A 22,764-nucleotide genomic window follows, 5' to 3' on the forward strand; every position below is an offset into this window, starting at 1 on the left:
ACTAGACTCTGTGAGAAGAAGAAGTGAGTAGGCCAGAGTTGAAACAGACCCTTTTGTCTTTGAGTACAAGGTATATAAACATATAGCAAAGAATGGTAGAAGGAGTAAATGAAATAGAAGTCTGAAGATCTGGGTATCACACCAGGGCCTACCACTAACTTGCCATCATTTAATCCTCTAAGGAGCATTAGTGAACCCAGGCGTAAACTGACTGGAATAGATGAGCTCTAGGGTCCCTTTCAAAAATAAAACTCTATGATTCTAAGCCTTTAACCCAATATGGAAAGAAGGTTCTGTATATAAATGATGTTTATTCATTTATTTTGTTCATTCCCCCAATTGCGCCCTCTGCCTTATAAGTACTATATTTATAACAGCCTCCCTAATGCTATTTGCATTTCAATCAGCAAGAAACTGTTAAAGGAAAGAAGTTTTGTGGTCTTGATTTTACTACTGATTTCAGAGAAATGGTGAGTGAATTATTCTTCTTTACTAAATGGAGATGAAAATCTTCAACTACAGTTATTGAAGAGGAAGTAGAACTATTAAGACCCAGTGTGGGGCCTTCCCTGGTGGTGCAGAGGTTAAGAATCTGCCTGCCAATGCAGGGGACATGGGTTTGATCCCTGGTCTGGGAAGATCCCACGTGCCGCGGAGCAACTAAGCCCGTGCGCCACAACTACTGAGCCTGCGCTCTAGAGCCTGCGAGCCACAACTACTGAGCCCACGAGCCACAACTACTGAAGCCCGTGTGCCTAGAACCCGTGCCCTGCAACGAGAGAAGCCAACGCAATGAGAAGCCCGTGCACCGCAACGAAGAGTAGCCCCCACTCACTGCAACTAGAGAAAGCCCGCGCACAGCAACAAAGACCCAACGCAGCCAAAAATAAATTAATTAATTAAAATTTAAAAAGAAAAAGACCCAGTGTGCCCCCAACATCTTCCCTGTCCCCATCTTAGGATGAAAATTTCTAGGAAAAAAGGATGAAAAGGAAAATGTCATAAAATTGAGTAAAAGAGAATCATTTATTTCACTGTACATTATTCGTATTTTGCAAAAGGAGCCTATGACGAGGATGAGGAGCTTGCTTTCTAAAGGATAATGTGCAAATCCCATAAGCCACTGGGCTGTGATGTTCAAGGTGTGGGATGCTCATGATCACTGGAGACCCACACATTCCTTTCTTGACATCACAGTAAAGGGCTCTGATATAGAGATATAATCTTTTTTTTTTTTTACATCTTTATTGGAGTATAATTGCTTTACAATGGTGTGCTAGTTTCTGCTTTATATCAAAGTGAATCCGTTATACATATACATATGTTCCCATATCTCTTCCCTCTTGCGTCTCCCTCCCTCCCACCCTCCCTATCCCACCCCTCTAGGTGGTCACAAAGCACCGAGCTGATCTCCCTGTGCTATGCGGCTGCTTCCCACTAGCTATCTACCTTACGTTTGGTAGTGTATATATGTCCATGCCTCCAGAGACATAATCTTGAGGCAGGTTTAAAAGCTACAAATTTTCTAGGCCACATATTCAATATTTTACCTATATTTTCTTCCTGTAACTGGAAACCCTTTTTCACCATTCTTCAGCCCTACATTCCATTTTAATCTTTCAAGTTGGGATGCCCTCATTTGTAGCTGTTGAAAATTAGTTCTCTCTTTAACAAATTTTCTAAATCCAAATTCCTGCAGAGAAACTAAGTAATATAGCGTGAAGTAGCTAAGTATAACTACTGTCTTTAAAAAATTTTTTTTTCTTAATTTTTTTTAAAAAGTATAACTGCTGTCTTTATCTTTTTTTGTTCATCTTAGCAAACAGGGTAAATTCCTTATAACTGCATATTAAAAAGTAGTATCTGTAGTCATTCCAAATTTTTAATATCACTCCTACTAACACAACTCAAATCTGCGTTGTAGAAAAAACAGTATAGCTAGTTTTTGAACGAGACTATAGCAAGGTCATAAAATAGTTCATTCAACTTGACGTATTCCAGAGTTATGTTATTATATGGTCTAGGCCTAGGAGAAATGGGATTTCCTGATGCGTTCATAATCAAGACTCTGGGATCTTCTAACATTAGGGACTAAGAATGGCCTAAACTACTGCCAAATACCAAGAATTTGTTGCTATGATCAAAAACAGTCAAAATAATCGTAGAAAGCCAAGCCCTGTTGTTTTCTGAACCGAAATCAGAAACTGGCTATACAGATTATATTTTCGCAATATTAACACAAGTGGGATTCACCTCTATATCTGTAGCTTAAATTCTTTCAAAATCTTAATATTTGCTTAAAATCTTTACTACTCTCTTTTGGCATAAGCATCTGTTTTCTCCTGTCTGTGTTATTTCAGAAAACATTTCCAGTTCTCTTTCCATAGGTCACCCAGCCCAGGAGGCTCTTAACTACCCCAGCATCTCTTATTTTCTTAATCCCAGGAACAGAAGTCATGCTGCACTAGAGGGCAGCCCTGTGGGCAAGGGGTCACAGCATACTATTCTGAAGTGTCACACACAGCACTGCACACCAGGCACAATTACCTCTGGACTGATCAGTGCGAAAACCACTTGCACAACAGGTGCACCAAGCCAGTCCTAAACGCCATCTGTGTTTGGGTGACATGTAAGGCTTGACAAAGGAAAAAAACAGGAATAAAGAATGCTGACTTGGGTTTTTATTAAGAAAGGTTTGTTTCTGCATGTCCAAAGTAATTTCTCTCCATTTATTGAGACTTATTTTCTCCATTTAATGGCAATACTTACAAAAATGTAACTTGCCTAAAATCATACTAATACACAAATAATTCTCTAATTACAAATCCTAAAATACTCAAATTCTCACACAAAAGGTCTGTTTTCTTTGGCATGAGCATGTCTACTTTGTATACATAGTCCACTTTTGAAAGGATATCCTTTCATAGATCTTCCTTTTCCAAGAATTTATATTATTGAATTTCTTTTTCTAAACTAAAGCTGTGTGATATGCTTGACAGAAACAAGCAGAAAAATGCTTTCAAGACTATGATTTAAGTTTATAGTTCATATCTGGAAAAATGTAAAAACTTATAGCTAAACAGGTTGGACTAAGTACAGAAAACGAAATGCGGGCAGAGGAATAATGAAACTCATTCATGCTTGAGCATAGTGAATCCTGTATTTTAGAAAGAGCTTTAAAAAAGCTCAGGATTGTGGGAAAAGGAGTAGTTTATACTTCCAGTATAAGGAGCAATAGATACAAGTCAATTAACTGGGAGAAAAGAAACTTTAGGAAATGAAGTGCCATTGCCAGCTACTTGGAGGCAACGATCCAATGGTAGGTTAAAAATGCAGGTTTATGGAATAAAGTAGCTTCCTCTATAGCTAGACTTTACTCAAAATGTCTACCTTACTGAATTTTTACTTTTCCTAGATCTCTCACTAACATCCAGAAAAGTATTTTCCTACTATTACTGGTTGAGAGATCCTAGACTTTCTGACATGTGCTGTATCAATCAATTTTTTGAGCCTGTTTCTTAATGAGAGAATATAGTAAGAACGCCATGGCCTTACCTCCATGATGGGGTTGGATGCCAACACCTTTTCCTCAACATTGGCTTCACTGGCGGAACCACTTACAGTTGCAAAGTATCGCATGGCATACTTAGCTGAAACTGTTTTTCCTGCCCCAGACTCTCCACTTACGATGATGGACTGATTTCGTTCATCTCTGTAAAACAAAGAAGAGTAACTGACAGTGCTGCTCACTTTTGAATGTGATTAACATGATTATCTCTGTATTCTCATCAATGAGCCATGGAGAGTTCCTGCTCGTTCACACATGCAAAAATGTGGGAAGGAACCTAAGAATGACGTTTCCTAATAAAAACAACTACTTATAAATTAACAATGAACAGAGAGGGAGAAGAAATATCAGGCATTAAATTAGAGAGCATCACATCTAAGGATGAATAGTCTCTGAATTTTTTGTGTGTACATATCTCAAACACACTTTATTCCTAGAGAATTATTTTGGTCTATTAGAATACTGTTGTCAACCACCTTTAGAAGAGACAGGAGTTACAGCAAATAAATTTAGAAGAAAATACTACTTAATTGAAAAAAAAATTATCTACTAGCTAACTGTCCATAGTGTCACCCACAAACTCCAGCTCTTACTAAAGTACCCTCATTACCAGAGAAGAAATGGTTCATTTGTTGGCTGATTCATTCAAATATGTTAGAACTCAAAGACTACCAACTGGACTTCCCTGGTGGCACAGTGGTTAAGAATCCGCCTGCCAATGTAGGGGACACGGGTTCGAGCCCTGGTCCGGGAAGATCCCACATGCTGCAGAGCAACGAAGCCCATGCATCACAACTACTGAGCCTGCTCTCTAGAGCCAGTGAACCACAACTACTCAGGCCACGAGCCACAACTACTGAAGACCACGTGCCTAGAGCCCGTGCTCTGCAACAAGAGAAGCCACCGCAATGAGAAGCCCGCGCATCGAAGAGTAGCCCCCGCTCGCTGCAACTAGAGAAAGCCTACGTGCAACAATGAAGACCCAATGCAGCTAAACAAATTAATTAATTAATTAAAAAAGCAAAGACTATCTACTATTACATCTTTAATTCATTCATACAATGACTCAAAACTCTAGGTGAGGAACTTACTCATAAGACTATTATTTCTTTGAGGATGAGGACCTATGTCACCATATCGTTAATATCCAGCAACTAGTCCAGAGTTTGACACATCACAAGCGCTCAGTAAATGTGTATTGATTATAAGTAAATAAAACTTTAATAACCAACCTAGCCTAGGAATAAATCTGCTTTGGCTATGATTTCGACTGGGAAAGAAGCAGTAAACTTCTGCTTCCTGAGATGAAACCAGCAGTCAGCTTCAATCCATCAAATTAACTGAACAAGTACACAAAGGTAGTAACATTTTTGCCCTTAATTTATGGAGAGACAAGATGAGTTCAAACGTTTTTAGGCCACAAGATTACAAGGTTATTTCACTATAGAAGACGATCTTTTAAAAGAAATTTATTTATCCAACAAACATTTAGCAAACACCTGCTACGTGCCAAACATTGTGCTAAATACTAGGGATACAAGTTTAAAAAGCCATGATCTGCATCTCAAGTGGTTGAGGGTCTAAGAGGAAAGACAAACTAATAATTAAAGATTATAATACATGGGATGGGGTACTGAGAGAAGGAAGAGGTGATCAGGGAAGGCACCCTGGAGATGATACCTCAGCAAAGTCTAGAAAGATGAGTAAGAGAAAGCAAGCAAGGGAAAAGGAAGTTAGGAAGGAAACATTCCAGGGAAAGGAGATAACATAAATGAAGGCTCAGATGCATGAGAAATTAGGAAACATCAGATAATTTAATTTGACTAGAACATGAAGTAATGACAGATAAGGCTGCAGAGGTTAACGAGAAATGGATGATAAATATCTTACATGGGCTGTTAAGGAATCTGAAGTTTACCTAAAGGTCACGGAGTGTTACTGCAGGGTTTTAAACAGAAAATAAACAATCTAATTAGTAAAAATGCTCTGGCAGCAATGTGGATATGGGTGGCAGAGGTCCAGATGAAAAGATATGAAAGTCTGAACAAAGACTGTGGTGGCCATGACTGAGACAGGCAGATGGGTTTAAGAGACACCAAAGTGATAGAATCAAAAGTACCTGCGATAAGTTTCCAAAGTAGAAAGATTTGGTTAAGATTTGGTAAAGGTTGGTTTTTCATTGAGAAAGGGTGGTGACTGTATTATTTTACAAACTTTGAAAAATACAATAGGAGTACCCAACTCAGGCCTGATTAAGTACATTCACATCACACTACCAGCACCTCTAAGCAGCCTGTTCAGACACTCTGACTCCCATACTGTGGGGAAAATCAGGAGGACCTAGGGGACACAAGGAATGTTTAATACTTATAGTAAAGGCTTGCATGTAACCCTCATTTTTTTAAAACATCCTTGAACCTCATACTATCTCATTCCCTTTTTATTTGAACTTCTAGACTCAACTGCATATTCCCACTGCCTCTGTTCATACATGCCTGATTTCAAGATAAATCACTCAAAATCAAAAACAAAAAAACCCAAACAGTTCTCATTGTGGGGCCAATGTCCCTTTTTTTCCATCATTTAGAATATTTTAATGTTCTCAGAATTGATGTCTTTGATACATTAATCAAGGACAGTATCATCATTCTTTGGATTCCCTTCTAAAATATAACTAGAAAAATGATCTCTTCCTAATTCCTGCATGATCAGTTCTGTCACTACACCCTGTGTGATAGCTACCTTGACAAAATTCTCCCAGCATTTCTTCCAATAATAAACAAGGTGAAGAGGCTTCCACTAGTCTGACAAAAAGGAATTATTAGTGGGAACTGCTATCCTAAACTGTACTGCCTTTGAAATACCATTCCAAGTCTTTATGACAAAATGTTACGTCAAAAAAACTGAAGCATTCATTATGTAGTAGCCCTTTCCTATACCATGGGGAAGAAGAGAACTGTTAAAGGAGATAAGGTTGAGGATTATTCAAATGAATCACACAGATTTGTACAAATACACACATATACACATTGATGTCAAGCACATACCAGATACATTTTCTCTTCCAGGATTTACGATCCTGGATCCATATGACCAACAATTTTTAAGGAACTTTATTATTTATTACATTTCCCTGACTTTGGCAGAGGCTTCCCTTCTTCTTGAAGCCTAGTAGAGCATTCCAATATATAAATAAGTACAACTTTTCCATTACATAAACTTCTCTGAGTTGGGCTCTGGTCTTCAATCTGTCATTTCCCAATTTCATGACTCTGAGCAATTGCATGCCCTCTCTGGGTCACAGTTTCCCTCATTTTTAAGATTAAATAGCATCTAAAGTCTTTCTCAATTCTAAAGTACTATAACTTAAAAGTTAAACTAACTCCGGAGTTGATTTTTCAGATGTTGGATGGGCCATAGTCTGCAGTCTAAGCCAGGTAAACTCAAGTACAATTGGAATAGGACACGCTTACAGATGCTCAGATGGGCTTGAAGGGCTGGGCTTGAAATGGGCAAACATTTCTTCTCCATAGGACCCCTGAATCTGAGATGGCCAAAATCAATAAAGGGCTACAAAGAGAAAAAATGTAAATTCCATCCACCTGCTTTTAAATTAAGAACAGGAAACAGAAATCTTTATAAAGTAAGTACAGTAGTCTTTAAAACGTTTCTCAGTCATATGTGGCCACAGGAAGAAATGCCAAAAAGAGACAAGAGCAGAGACAGGTAGAAGTGGGGAGCCAACTAGAGACACAAAGGGAGAAGGGTAATACATAATAAAGACGTGCAAAGGGAAAAACAAGAAAAGTATAATAGAGATGCGGAGAAAATAGACAAAAACACCAGGGATAAAAAATTTTATGGTTTTAATGTGAATATCAGAGTCTACCCTACTCTATTTATTTGAGCTGTAAGCTTTAGATTGTTACATCTATGTAAATAATAATTCATTATTCTTCGAAATTTTGATTAGCTGGTCAGCCACTGTTCACAATTCTTCAGGTTTCTCGTCCTTATAAGAACCTTCTTTTACTTTTGGGATGTAGATATCACTTCAAGGACCTGATAAAACCAAGTTAAGGACAGAGATTCACCACTCTTCCTCAAGGACAGATCTATCTGGAGCATCCTAAGGATGCAGGAACTGAAAATTTATGATTTCTGGCTTGGCCAGTCCTCTCAAGGGCCCCCGCAATGATCCTAAATAGCCTGCGTACTGGGTGCCCTGAAGCAGAGGTGAACTCTTGTGGCCTGTTTCAGTCAACGTTGCTTCCAGAGGCTATAATGTGAACGAAAAGCCACTACCTAAAAATACTGCTTCATTCATTCATGCAACAAATATGTAATGAGTAGCCACAATGTGCCAAACACTTTATGAAGATAAAAGACTCTAGGGTCATAGCCTATTGAGAGAGACTGAAAAGTACAGTTTAAATACAGTGGAGTAATTACAAGAAAAGAGGTCTATCCAGGATATTATGAAAGCATGAGGAAGGGGTATAGAACTAGTGGAAGATGTGAGGAAGAGGTGTCAGGAAATGCTTTCTAGAGAAGGTGATGCCTGAATTGACCCTTATACGATAATTAGGAGAAAACTAGGTTGTATGGGAAAACGGCAATAGGAATTAAACTATGGAGAGGTACCTGAAACCCCAGGAAATAAATTATTCAAGGATAGACTATCCACTCTGGGTTGATGAAAGAGAGAGATGTTACAGTTGAGTCTATATTCCTTCTACCTATATATGTATTTGGTTTGTCCAGCCTTTCCTTAGATTATATCTAGTAAGATTCATTTCGTATCAGCTATATTATTTTATACATTTTCCTTCTGAACTTTACCCTTTAAAAATGTAATCTCTCTAGATTATGGTGCTCATATTTTCCAAGACCATCATCTTGTCCTCTGAAAACTTAATGAGCGTACTTTCCATTCACATCCAGGTTGTTAATGAGGAAACTAAGTAATGCCAGCCTCAGACCTGACTCATGCAGGACCCACTTTACTATATCCACACACCTCAATGTTGACTCTCTCATAACCATCCACTGGGTGTTACCATGTACCTTGGTTAAGTGTACAAGCACCTAGGTCTAATTTTTAGCTTATAAGTGAACATGTTCTCATGAAACAAAATCTAGAGTTTTATTTTCTTGCAGGCACTCAATCTAATTGCTTCTCCTTTATCTGATCCCTTGCTAAAAAGGAAAATTATTAAGTTAGTGTAATATAATGCTTTCTTCCAACATTGTGTATTTACTGTGATGTGGCTTTCACTTGAGACTCTAATCCTTATTTCTCTTGTTAGAGAGGCGCTAAGTTTTTCTACATTTTTATCACTTGTCAAACCTCAAGCTGCTCAGCTCTGTTTTTCCAAGATTTCTGCTCTTGATCAAAATCCCAAGAAGAAAAGATTTGCACTCTAAAGTGGATACTAGACAATGAGTTCACAAGACAATGTGCAGTATCAGTTTTTAAGTATAAATATTTACCATAAGACTGTGCTGGCACACTGATGAAAGCTGTGCTAGAGAGGTAGAGAGATTATTCAGGAAATGAAAATAAGCGTTTCCTGGAGATACACCAAATTCCTGCTGAGAAGTCTGTCACATGACTATCAGATCTTCTCATGTCAATCTGATTTTCTGTTCCATCAGTATAGAGCCTATGAAATTAATATAAAGATTCCATAACAAAAATAGCCAATTGTTTCTAGTTATACATATTTTTTTAATATTCTTTTCCATTATGGTTTATCATAGAGTATTGAATATAGTGCCCTGTGCTATACAGTAGGACCCTGTTGTTTATCTATCCGATATGTAAAAGCTTACAGCTGCTAACCTCAACCTCCCACTCACTCCCTCCCCCAACCCCTCCCCCTTGGCAACCACCAGTCTGTTCTCTATGATTCTGTTTCTGTTTCATAGGTAAGTTCATTTGTGTCGTACTTTAGATTCCACATATAAGTGACATCATATGGTATTTGTTTTTCTCTCAGAAATAGCCAATTTTATTTGTTTGTAACTTTTATAGACTCATATACTTACTGCACTTTATTCCTACTACAAACTTACTGGGTAGATAGTTCTCAGTAAGTCCCAAATTCATATAGTAAAGAATTCTGAAGAGGAATCATTTATCAGGAACTGAGGTGGTCTCAAAGTAAAAATTGAGTGGGATCATGAAGAATAAATAGAAACCAGGCAGATAACAGAGCATGGAGAAGGATATTCTAGGCTGAATAAAAGGTACAGAAATAAAAGTATGCAACGTTAGTTAATCTGAGGGAATAGATTAATATTGTGATAATACTGTGTTAGAATAGGGTCATACAGTTGGAAGTAAGAAAATTAAACAACAAAGAAGAAAGGCTCTGTAGCCTCAGAGCTTGATTCATATCTCAGCTCCCAGATACTATTTATTAGCATGGTAGTCTGAAAGTTACTTTCCTCAGTCTCCTCATTTGTAAAGCAGAGGTGATGATGTCTGCTCCCAGGGGTGTAATGAAGATTAGAGGTAACATGCCTGACATCATGCTTGGCACACAGTATACCTCTAAACATGGTAGCTGCTAACTGATAGAAGTTAATTCACCTTTATATATCATACATAAAATTCCTTATCAGGTAGCATGTCTACTTGCCTAAGTAGGAATACTTGGTACCACATGGCAGGTGAGTCACAACTGGCAACAGGAGAGATTTTATAATCTATAACAGCCAGCATCCACTTGGCCAATGGACCTTAGAAGTGTGAAGCATTCAGTCTGCCTAAACAAATGCAAGAAGGGGCCACTCTAAGGAAAGGCCTAGCAAGAGAGTCAGGAAGAATAAAACCCGATGAGAGGCTAAAATGAACAGAAAGAGAATGCAGCCATGAGACTCCATGATGATGAAGACCGTGATGACAGTAACAGCTTATATTTAAACAGTGTTTCTCAAAGTGCTTTTCATGTTTATCATCTAATGTAATTTTCACCTCTGAAGTAAGCATGATAAATATTATCTTTTCTTCATTGGGGGAAACAATAACACAGAGGTCAGATGGCTTATCCAAGTTTAGAGTAGAGTTGGGTTGTTATACTCCACATCTCTTAGTTTCCAGAGGAAAAGTCTATACTATGTTCCTTCTGCTTTGCTACAAGCCTCCTTATCATAGCCTGCCCTCCGCTAGAAAGAGTAAAAGACTTATGCATCAGTGCCCATGAAACTGAAAGGTAACAAGTGTGTACAACAGAATGCCTTAAATGTAAAGCTAGACCATCTAGTGCAAGTGTTCTATTTTATAGGTGATAAAACTGAGGCCCTGGGAGACCAGAAGATTTAAGCTTATATTGTTATTTACTGATGGAGCTGTGACTAGTATAGATATCTTTTCCATTACACTAAGGTTATGACTATAACTCTCTAATTTATTTCAAGAAAACTCATAAATGAAACTTAATCGATCAAATTTATTTGCTCTACCATTAACAAGGGAGGAAAAAAATACCAAATCAAAGCAATCAATATTACTTGGTTTTCAGGAAACAAAAAGAAAAAAAAAACCCTGATGTTTTAAGGAATATAATATTGTGATTTAGTTATCAGAGAGCAGTGAGTTTCAGCATGAGAAAAGACTGGCAAGAATGTGAGGCAAGTTTATTCCTAGATACTTTATTCATAAAGACATACATATCACCTTTTTCCCCAAGATGTGGACAAAACCATCTCATTATCTAGGCCTTTGCTCCACTGTGTATCTAGGTCACATTGTATATTTTACTGCCATAGCTTCATTAAAAGCAATTCGGAAGAGCAATAAATAAATACAAATACAAAAATGTATATGCACAAGGTTATTTATTGTAGCACTGTTTGCAATTGCAAAATGTTGAAAACAATCTAAGTGATCATATATGGGAGAGTGGCTGAATAAATTCATAAAGTGGTGGGGAAGAAAGGAACCAACCTAAGTAACTTTGGAAACTGGCACTTTATATTACATAAGGCTAAAGACAAAATGAATTAGACGCAAATGTACTTGAGTGGTAAATTTGCTTTTCACAGGGATATGGGTTAGCATTTCTGATACAAAGAGTATTCCAGGATTGAGCAAACAAGTAAAAAACCACGGATAATGAGAGCCAGGGTTTTCAAGGTCAAAAAAAAAGTTAAAAGAAGGAAAAAGAAATCAAGAATAAAAATTGTGGTGTTGAACTAGATTTGGAGGTATCAGTGTGAACTCATGGTTTTTAATATATATATTAAATATACAAATAGGTATGTGCGTATGTGTGTAAAAAAGTGCAAAGTCTTTCCTACTTAGAGAAAGGTAAATTAAAACAACATTAGGGGCTTCTCTGGTGGCGCAGTGGTTGAGAGTCCACCTGCCGATGCAGGGGACACGGGTTCGTGCCCCGGTCCGGGAAGATCCCACATGCCACGGAGCGGTTGGGCCCGTGAGCCATGGCCGCTGAGCCTGCGTGTCCGGAGCCTGTGCTCCACAACGGGAGAGGCCACAACAGTGAGAGGCCCGCGTACCGCAAAAGAAAAAAAAACAACACTAGGATACCATTTCTCACTTGTCAGACTATTTTTCTATGCATGCACAGTTTTGCATAACATTATATTATCAAGAGTATAATCTAGTCTTGAAAATAGCTTTTTTTCTCCCATTCTCCACTCTCAAAATAGTAGGGTTCCCCGATTAACATCAAAGACATTTCCCTGATGCTGTTCAGGATCCCTGACGCCCCAGCATCTGCTAACCTTAAAATTCACACTTTCCTTGAGATTTAATTCTACCAGATACAGACAGATTTCTTTCAGCACTTAGGCCTTTTAGTTCTGGTCTGCCACTCACTAGCTGAATGACATTGGGCAAGTCACTTAATACCTACAAACCTTGATCCACTCATCTGTAAAACATAACATCTATCCTTGCATGGTCACAGAATTACAATGAGATTCCAAAGGCAGTTTTTATAAACTATATGTCCTTTTACAAATGTTACGTTACTTTAATAATAATGCAGGCCAGGGACTTCCCTGGCAGTCCAGTGGTTAAGACTCCGCACCTCCACTGCAAGGGGTGTGGGTTAGATCCCTGGTCAGGGAACTAAGATCCCACATGCCGCACGGCACGGCCCAAAAAAAAAAATGCAGGCCATCTGAGACAAATCAATCAACGCTGTTTAATGAATAATTTACTAGTCGTTATTCACTGTATTTTAAAATATCTGTGACTCAGCAAAGAAGAAATTATCACATCTAATAAAAGTCATGAAATAATAAATAGCGCTTCCACCAACCTGGCCATTTGCTTGTAAGCTTCTTCAGCTACTGCAAAGATATGTGGATCCATATCGCCCATGTTCTGACCGCTGTATGCATTGATAATATCTTCTCCATAAATAGGCAGCTGCTCATAAGGATTTATAGCTACTAGGACTATACCTGGGAGAAAGGTAAAAAAAAAGCAAAAGAAGAAGTCAGTAATATCCTCAGGGGCATATCAAACTTGGTAAAGTGAGAATCATAGTTAATACTAACTCAATTTCAGTTAATACTGAACTAACAAATTGTTAAGGGTCAAAATATATCGTAGCCTTTGCCTCTGAACCCATTATACCTAGTCCTAACTAAAACACCATTTATGAACTAGACTAGGTGATTTAAAATAATAAAAACGGTGGCAATGTTGAAAGGACTTTAAATATTTTTGTAATATTTAAACCAAAAATTCCACTTCTAGAAATTTATCCAAATGAAATAATCATAGATTCACATAAAGGTTTTTTTTTTGAAATAAAGATGTTTATCATAATGTTATTCATAACAGTGAAAAGTGGAAACAAAGTATATAATAAAGGGAGAGTGGTTTATGTACAGCACAGGGAACTATATTCAATATCCTGTGATAAACCTTAATGCAAAAGGATGAAAAAAATATATATATACGTACAACTGAGTCACTTCACTGTATAGCAAAAACTAAACACAATATTGTGAATCAACTATACTTCAATAAAAGTTTTTTTAAAAAGGGAGAGTGGTTTAATACGTATTATTATATCCATGTAACAGACTATTGAGCTACCACCACAAATCATGTTTATAAAAAATATTGTGTCATAGGAAAACATGACACAAAACTATATATAGACTGATTCCAATTTTATATCTATTTATACTCTCTCACATATACACACAGGATATAAGACAACATAATACTGGTTATTTTTCAGTGGTAATTACATGTAATTCTTTTTCATTTTTTATACTTTTTTGGTATTTCCTTAAATTTTACAGCAAGTATATATTAACTTAAAGTCATTCATTCAACAAATATTTGACTACAGCTAGCTTTCAAGTCATTACTAAGTGCTATATTTATAACAGTAAACAAACAAAAAGACAAATCTAAATGGAGTATAACCTTTAAAAATTGTGGGGACTTCCCTGGTGGCGCAGTGGTTAAGAATCCACCTGCGAATGCCGGGGACACGGGTTCCATCCCTGGTCCGGAAAGATCCCACATGCCGTGGAGCAACTAAGCCTATGGGCCACAACTACTGAGCCTGTGCTCTACAGCCTGTAAGCCACAACAACTGAGCCCATGGGCCACAACTACTGAAGCCCTTGTGCCTCGAGTCTGTGTTCTGCAAGAAGAGAAGCCACCACAATGAGAAGCCCGCACACCACAACAAAGAGTAGCCCCTGTTCGCCACAACTGGAGAAAGCCCATGTCAGCAACAAAGACCCAACGCAGCCAAAAAAAAGCAAAACAAAACAAAAAGTGTATCACTGTACTGTACACCTGTAAGTTATATAACATTGTACATCAATTATATTTCAATAAAAAATTTTTTAACAAAAGGAAAAAATTTTGCCCTTATGAACCTTATATTCTAGAGGGAAATTCAGACAATAAAATAAGTAAGAAAAATATATATCATAGGTTAGACAGTAGTAAGGAAAAGGGGGGAAAATTAAACAGAGAAGGAAGATAGACAACTAGGAGAAGAAAAGATAGGGCGGAAAGGCTTCACTGAGAAGGTAGCAAATGTGCAAGAAAAAAATAAATTGAAGAAAAATGAAAATTGAGAAAAAGAAATATTCAGTTAATAGGTAGGGAAGAAAAAGAGCAAATATCAAGGATATAAAAGGTATAAATTCTTTTAAGAAGAAAATATACCTGTTCCTTTCCAAAACAGGAGTGTAATGAAGAAATGCTGAGTGCTGAGTTGGGTACACCAAGCAGAGACTTAGAAGGAAATGAATGGAAATCCCAGACCTGGGTCTCAGCAGAGAATGATTAGTGAAAGAAGGATAAGAAGTCAGTAGAGAAAGAAGAGCTGGGGACATGGGAGAAAATAAGAATTGTCCCCATGCACAATATTTCCATGGCCCTGTCCATTAGAGAAAAGAATTCACAGTTCACTCAGACAGCAACGCACACTCACCACAATATGTATAAATAAGTTTGGAATCAATAAAGCGGACTCTGAGATTGTGGAGTACAGCAGGCTCGTGAAGATAGCTGAGGGCTGTGAGGTCATTTTCACCCACAAGTATGTCAGGGTTTCTTAAGTGAGGCAGCTCCTTCGTCTTTGGATCTAGACGATATTCCAAATCCTGAAAATGCACAAGATATAGCATCTGGATAAATAATGACAATAAACCCAAAACAGGCACATACATTTTGCTTATTTCCTATTCCTGATTTGCTTCTCAGCTATTAAATGCATTCTTTTCCTGGCACCTTCCAAAACCACAGAAACTGGTGGAAATGGCAAAAAAAATAAGGAGAGTCTTTGTTTTCACTAGATGTATTAACTCATATTAACAATTTTTGATAATACACTTTGAAAAATCAAAGCCTAGAATTTTTTTTACCTAGTTACTAGACCAGAGTTTTTAATCTTTAGTTAAATAAGCTTTTTATTTTTCCTCTTCACCTATTATAAGTGACAGACAGCATAAGAGAGTGGTAAGAGCTTGGCTCTAGAGCCAGATCAACCCAGGTTCAAATCCTAAAACTGGTACTTACTCCTTTTGTGGTCTTGGGTATATTATTTAACCTAAATCTTTCATTTGTAAAATGGGCATCATGGAAATAGCTCATAGGGGTGTGGTAAAAATTAAGTGAGACAGTGCCTGGTATGTGCTAAGTACTTGGGAACTCCTGAACCCTGAGAGGTCCAAGAATCCCTAAAATTAGGTGTTAACACTTTATGTGTATGAACATATGTGTAAATATACACATATATGTGTATTTTTTAAAAAACACAGTCCATGGTTTTTATTCAACTTTTAATGAGGTGCTTGGGCCCCCAAATTAAGAAGTACTACTCACTTTAAAGCCAAGGGACTATGGCTTTATGGCAAAGCCAAGCATGGAGATTGTTACTCAACTACGTATTAAGGACAAACAACACACGACACATGATAAGGAAAAAAAAATGGCAATATAATTGCAGAGAGGGACAAGCTGATTTTGTAAAAAGACTTTTGTTAATACTTTTGTTAATACTAAAGAGATATATAGAGGTCAAATGTTCAAATCAGGTTGGAATGACTGCAAAATGGGGAGGAAATTTTTACAATCTGCCCCTCGACCTCTCTCTGCCTGTTTATTAGGGTATAATAATAAAACTTTTCCAAAGCAGACTGGTCCTTGCATTGGCTCCTGCCATACAAAAAAGCCACTTCTGGCTGTGTGATCTCAGGTAGACTGCTTAATGTCTTGGCTTCCTTATTTGGAAAATGGTTATAATACCACCTATGAACCCACAGGATTGCTGTGAGAATTAACATAAGAAAATATAGGGACTCCCCTGGTGGTCCAGTGGTTAAGACTCTGCCCTTCCACTGCAGGGGGCACGGGTTCAATCCCTGGTTGGGGAACTAAGATCCCACATGCACAGCCAAAAACGAAGAAAATATAGCCTAAGGTACCTAACGTCGTGCCTCACAGAGTGGATGATCAATGAATGTTGAGTAAATTAATTCCTTAGTTAGCAGTCAAGGCCCTCAATTCTTCCCTGCCTTCTTTCTGAATAAACTCCTTGTCTCTGTTTTGCTCTCCTAAAATTCATCCTCCATGCTGCCAACAGTGAGTCCTTTCTAAAACACAAACCTGCACCCTTCTTCTGTTTAAAAACACTACAATCACTCCCTATAGCACACCAGTTGAAGTCCAAGAGTTTCAGCATGAACACCAGGCCCTCTGTGATCTGGTTCCCACCTCCATCCTCTTGCCAGTCCTGTACCCTCACTTCACATCCTAACAACGTGGAACTTGCGCAGTTCCCCAAACACACATCACTGTACAAGCCTCCCTGCCTTTGTCCATGCTTTTCTAGATCCCTGAAATGCACTCCTCCTTGTCTACTCATTCTTTAGACAATGCCTCTCTGACCCTTAACCTTCACCAGTCCCTCTGGCCACGACCCACTCTGTTCTATTTTTGTTTCTTGTTTATATTTATTATATCATGTGTCACACTATTCATAAGTATAGGTACTTTTCCTACCTGACATTAATGTCAGAGAGCATATCTTTTGCCACCTCTTAACATGGTCTATAGCAGGTACCTTAACACACAAGCCTTGAATTAGTACACACACCTTGCTAAATCTCGGCTCCAGTCAACTTGTGATATTCACTATCTCCAAAATATATTCCAATCCTCACAAAGTCTACTCCCTTCTCTTTGTTAATCCAAATTCTATCTAGTCAAAATTCTTCCTTCTCTTTGAAGCCTTCCTTGAAGCAGCCCACAGTGATGCTTCCCTCTGTTGGGATCCTAAAGTCCTCACTGTCTTTACAGTACAGCAGAGTGGTAATGAGCACAGACCAGAAAGGCAATCTCCTGGCTTTAAGTCCCAGCTTCATCCCTTAATGCGTGTATAACCCAGAGCAAGTCCCAAACTCTCTGAGCCTCAGGTTCTTCATCCATAAAGTGGTAAAGATAATAGCCCAACCTCACAGGACTGTTATGAGGATTAAGTGAGTTACAGCATATAAAGAGCACTTAGAACTATGCCTGTACATAGTAAGTGCTCAATATATATTAACAGTCAGGACAGCATTATTCACTTGGCAGTTAATCATAAGCTTATCTTTTGACATCTTAATATTGCTGTGTTGAACTACTTTTTATATCCTGTATTTTCCTGGCTAGATTATAACTTGTTTAGAGGAAATTAACGTCACAAAGGTTTTTAAGAAAAAAGTGTGACATTGCTGTTAAATGCAGTGGAGAGATTAAAAAGGGTAGAACTAAGACTCCACTCATGCAGTGAATGCAGATGGGAAAGAGATACAACTGGTTTTAAGTTTTTCTGGCCACTAGCAAAGTATTTTATATAACAGCTTCTAAGTAAATATTTTTCTAATACCTAGTTCCAGCAAATATCATATCTCAAACTGGCTCCTTAAATGTTGCTTTCTTAGTTAATGTGAATAATTTTAATAGTATCCTAAACAAAATACAGATAAACAGGAATATCTTTGGGAGGATTAGATGTGAATCTAAACCAGGTCATAATAAATTCATAAATCAAAATAATGGATTTTTAAAAGTACCTGCTATTTTCACTAAGCCATTGAGATAGAAAATTGAGTTTGCCATTTTGCTATTTTTATCAATTAAGTAAGTGAAAATATTATATTAATTCAAAATTTAATTTCCACGTGAAGTTAAGCATGTCACAGCAAATTTACACTTTTGAATTTCCTTCACTTTATGCCAATAACAACAAATAAAAGCAAAATTCTTACCTTTCCATCCTCAAGGTGAAGCAGGAGGACTTTATCTCCTGGCTTATAATCTTTGAGCAACTCTGCTGACTTCCAAACTTCCTCGGGATCAGGTATCCAAACCCTGGCAAACTAGAAGACAAAAAGAAAAAAAAATTTTAAACCAGCAAATCAAGCATTCTTGACCTGCGCTAAACATGAGGAGATTTTCAACTACATCTGGAAAGAAGCACCTTTGTGTTTTGTCAACAGCAAGCTCCAGCTCAGATTTCCACAAGTATTTTGGAAACAGTAATGAGTAGGTACTTTGCCAAAGGTTAGATTTCCAAGAGCTAGGTGTTAACAACACTTACAGATAGTAGACAGAGGCTAAGGCCCTTACACTCACCAGAGACAAGATATTTAAATAGCAAACATCACTCTGACAACCAACTTCCCCTTTATCCTATCTCTATCTCTGGGGAAGGTATCCAAAGAGAAACAGGTCAGAAGTCAGTCTATTATTACCACTGTCTTTTTATGATTCTTCTCCATCTTAACCAATGAGATCGGTAGCTCTGCAGAAACGACTATACCAGAACTGGGTCAGTCTGGAAGGTATATATAACTTAGATGTTGAGACAGAGAGCAAACTCAACTTGACAATGCCCCTTCCTATTGCCTCTACCACCTCCAACCCTACTTTCCACTCTCCCCTTAGACCCCCAGTGAAAATACACATGGCAGCCCTGAGGAAGAGGACTAAGCTTGTTCAGCCACATCCAGTGTGAAGACTGGGAAGGAAGACAAGAAGGCAAGGTCCCAAGATCCCATGAGAAACCTAGAAATGGGATGTGGCAGCAAGAGTCAGGGAGGAATTAGAAATAGGGCTGGACACACCTACCCACTGAGTCTGCTCAGGTACCTGGTGAAACAGAAGCAGTTAGCGACAGATAACCCAAGCCAAAGTGAACCAGCCCCGACAGAGCTCCCAGCAAGACAAGGGAGGGTCCAGTGTCACATAACAGCTCTGTCACCAGCTGTCTCCACTAGCTAATAGAGGGTGTGACTTTCCTGCAATGCTCCCCATTCCCTTTTTTACTCATGCTGCTCTAGTTTTACCCCTCGTTACCTTGTGAGTCCCTCAAATATCTCACTTATGATTCCTCAGACCTTATTTTAGTTATTTATGGATCTGTCCACCTCCTACACTAGGCTGCATGCTCCTTAAGCCATCTTTGATCCCCCTAGAGGTTGGCTCAGCTCCTTGCCCACAGTTCGTGGGGCATTTGTCTTGATTTTATGTAAGACAGAGGTAGGACAAGGGAAGGAAACAAAGTCAGGAGAATGGGGATGAGAGGTAGCAAAGGCAAACATCACAGACCCACCTCAGGATTTTTCCTGAAGCCACAAAGCACAGCTGAGATGGGGTAGGAGTCAGAGACTCAGGGAAGAGATTCATGGAGTAGTAGGCAAAGAAAGGGTAAACACTGATGTAGGAACTGTAGGAGAAGGATAAACAAGGGTTTGGGATCTGAAGTACTGTGACTAAAGCCACAAAAACTGTAGGAGATGAAGAAGAGAGAAAAAGCCTTAAACTAGATACACTAAAATATAAACACACATCAAAGATTTATGACAATTCAACGGTACCCCTAATTAGAAAGGAGAGTAAGGGCAAAAATGGAGATGGGCTAAATCTTATGGAAACAGTCAAAATCTGAGAAAAGAATGCTAGCACAGATTTAAGTTGCATAGTAGCTTTCAAGGAAAATAAAAACCATCTGTTCTTCTACAATACAATTTATGATGAGGTAATTCTGACCGAGTCTAATGGGAAAGCACTGGAAAGGTGGGTTCAGGGGACATGCCTGCGCTGGTATGTGCAGAGAGGGGAACCAAACAACACTGGTTCAGCCTAACATGGCTTCTAAGGGGTTACACCCATCCTGTGTGCGTAAGGAGGTAGCAGGCATTTTTCTTACTGTATCCTACCACAAGGACAACACTCAAGAGGTCCTTGATTAATGCAGATGACTCACTGGAAGTTTTGCTAACTTGCATTTTGTCAGTCAAGGAACCCTAAAGTGTGGGTACCAAGAGTAATTGTTCCTGATGCCTCAGACACTTTGGGAACAAGACTGACAGCACTAACAGTAAATGACCAGTCCCTGAATCCCAAAAACTCTGACCCATGTGATTCTCTCTCCTTCCCTGAACTCCCACACACATAATTTGCTTTTCATACAGCACATGTGCACATCTTTCCTAGTTCCCCTATTAAATCATAAGCAGCTTGGCAACATGGAATCTGCTTGGTTCATTTTTGATACCCCATTGTGAATGTTCACAAAAAATGAATGCTTTATGTGACAACTCAAACAAGCCTATAATAAAAACTAAGTGTCCCTCTAGGCTATGAACTGAAGCAGAAGAAAAATCCCAAATCATCAACACCCCTTCCTCTGAACCCTGACATTAACACTGACACTCCATATGGTTACTCAGTAATTCACATAACCCTTAAGGCATGTTTTTGAGGTAGAAAATTCTATGGAATTTTCTATTCCTACTATGCTAAAGCACATAATGGACTTCCAGAAATTACACACACACACACACACACACACAAATATCTGTTGAATGAAAGAGTGATATAATGAACTCCCATATACCCACCACTTAGGTTCAGAAATACAACATTACTCCTCAGTGGGATATATTCTTAAACATTTCATTCTCTCTCCATTTTCAATCACTACTGCCATTGTCCGGTCATGCCAATCTATGTGTTTGCAGTATCCTGAATAAGCCCTGCTGCCTTACATTTGCTTTGCCTATTTCCTCCATCTGAAACACAACCCCTCCCCCTTTCAGATAGCAGACTCCTATTCATTCTTCACATCTGCGTTAAAGTACCTCCTTCTCTAAGAAGACTTTCCTGACTTATCATCATCATTTGGCACTCTGTTCTCAATGTCCTCATTACCTCATACAATCTTCCTCTAGAATCCTTACCCCACTAAATGATGACTTTGCTTGCCTATCTCACTCGGTAGACTGTAGGTTCCTTGAGAGTGGGGGTGTATCTTATTCATCTCTGTCTCTTCAGCACTTAACACAGGGCCTGCCTAATAATTTCTTAATAAACTTTTGTTATATGAATGTTCTGGCCTTAGACATTATACTCTAAGAGGGTAGATTAAAAGAAGTATTGGCTAGAGGCTCCCAGAATCTTCTAAAAGGGTCTATAATTTCCAGAAGTAGAGAAAGATGAAAGTGACATTGGAGAGTTGAGTTATACAGGAAATCTTGGTGTGACAGAAGGAAAAAGAGCCAGACATGAGAGGAGTACAGAAGTAATGAAACACCCTTTCCTCCCCGCCACCGCAAACCTCCATCCCTTCATAATTCATGTATTTAGAGTGGAAGCTATACCTCACTTCCAGAACAGAGAGCCCCACTTCCAATCCCACCACAAATTCTTTACTTAGAAGGCAAAGAGGTGCTGTGACCACCACTTCTACCAGCCATCTCCTGGAGCAGCAAAGGGGAGAACAGATGGGAAGAAAGGTAGGCCAAGAGGTTAAAGCAGGGAAAGAGGGTCACACTAAAATGGCGGAAGGAGAAAAGATCGGCTGCAGTGAACACAAGGTGCATTCTGAGTAGGGCTGGAAGTAAAGAGCAAAAGTGTCCTGTGCCCCTACTGCGGCTTTTTAACAGATACAAGCATACCTCATTTTATTGTGCTCTGCTTTATTGTACTTTGCAGATATGGCTTTTTTACAAATTGAAGGTTTGTGGCAACCCTGTTTCAGGCAAGTCTACTGGTGCCATTTTCCAACAGGATTTGCTGACTTCATCTCTGTGTCACATTTTGATAATTCTCACAATATTTGAAACTTTTTCATTATTGTTATATTTGTTATGGTGATCTGTGATCTTTGATGTTACTATTGTAATTGTTTTGTGGTGCCGTGAACCGCACCCACATAAGATGACGAACCTAAATGATAACGTTGTGTGTGTTCTGACTGCTCCACCAACTACTGGCTCTTTGCCTGTCTCTTCCTCTCCTTGGGCCTCCCTATTCTCTCAGACACAACAATATTGGTATTAGGCCAATTAATAACCTTATAATGGCCTCTAAGCATTCAAGTGAAAGGAAGAGTTGCAGGCCTCTCACTTTAAGTCAAAAGCTAGAAATGATTAAGCTTAGTGAGGATGGTGCATCAAAAGCTGAGATAGGCTGAAAGCACTTACACCAAATAGTTGGCCAAGTTGTGAATGCAAAGAAAAAGTTCTTGAAGGAAATTAAAAGTGCTACTCCAATGAACACGCAAATGATAAGAAAGAGGAACAGCCTTACTGCTGATATGGAGAAAGTTTTAGTGTCTGGAAGGCAGATCAAACCAGACACATTCCCTTAAGCCAAAGCCAAATCCAGAGCAAGGCTCTAACTCTCT

General features: G+C 38.6%; 1 protein-coding gene across 4 annotated transcripts in view; it reads right to left on the reverse strand.

Annotated features, from left to right (window-relative positions):
- MYO5A (myosin VA) overlaps nucleotides 1-22,764 on the reverse strand; it is a 186,635-nt gene that overhangs the window by 107,716 nt on the left and 56,155 nt on the right. For all 4 annotated transcript variants that reach the window (XM_033851686.2, XM_033851685.2, XM_019946568.3 and 1 more), the window contains exons 2-5: nucleotides 18,341-18,451; nucleotides 15,019-15,190; nucleotides 12,865-13,009; nucleotides 3,556-3,712 (exon numbers count right to left, since the gene is read on the reverse strand). In XM_033851686.2, the coding sequence (XP_033707577.1) occupies nucleotides 3,556-3,712; nucleotides 12,865-13,009; nucleotides 15,019-15,190; nucleotides 18,341-18,451 (585 nt within the window). The remainder of the gene's footprint in view (nucleotides 1-3,555; nucleotides 3,713-12,864; nucleotides 13,010-15,018; nucleotides 15,191-18,340; nucleotides 18,452-22,764) is intronic.

Source organism: Tursiops truncatus, chromosome 2 (assembly GCF_011762595.2).
Source record: "Tursiops truncatus isolate mTurTru1 chromosome 2, mTurTru1.mat.Y, whole genome shotgun sequence".
NCBI classification, from domain to species: domain Eukaryota; kingdom Metazoa; phylum Chordata; class Mammalia; order Artiodactyla; family Delphinidae; genus Tursiops; species Tursiops truncatus.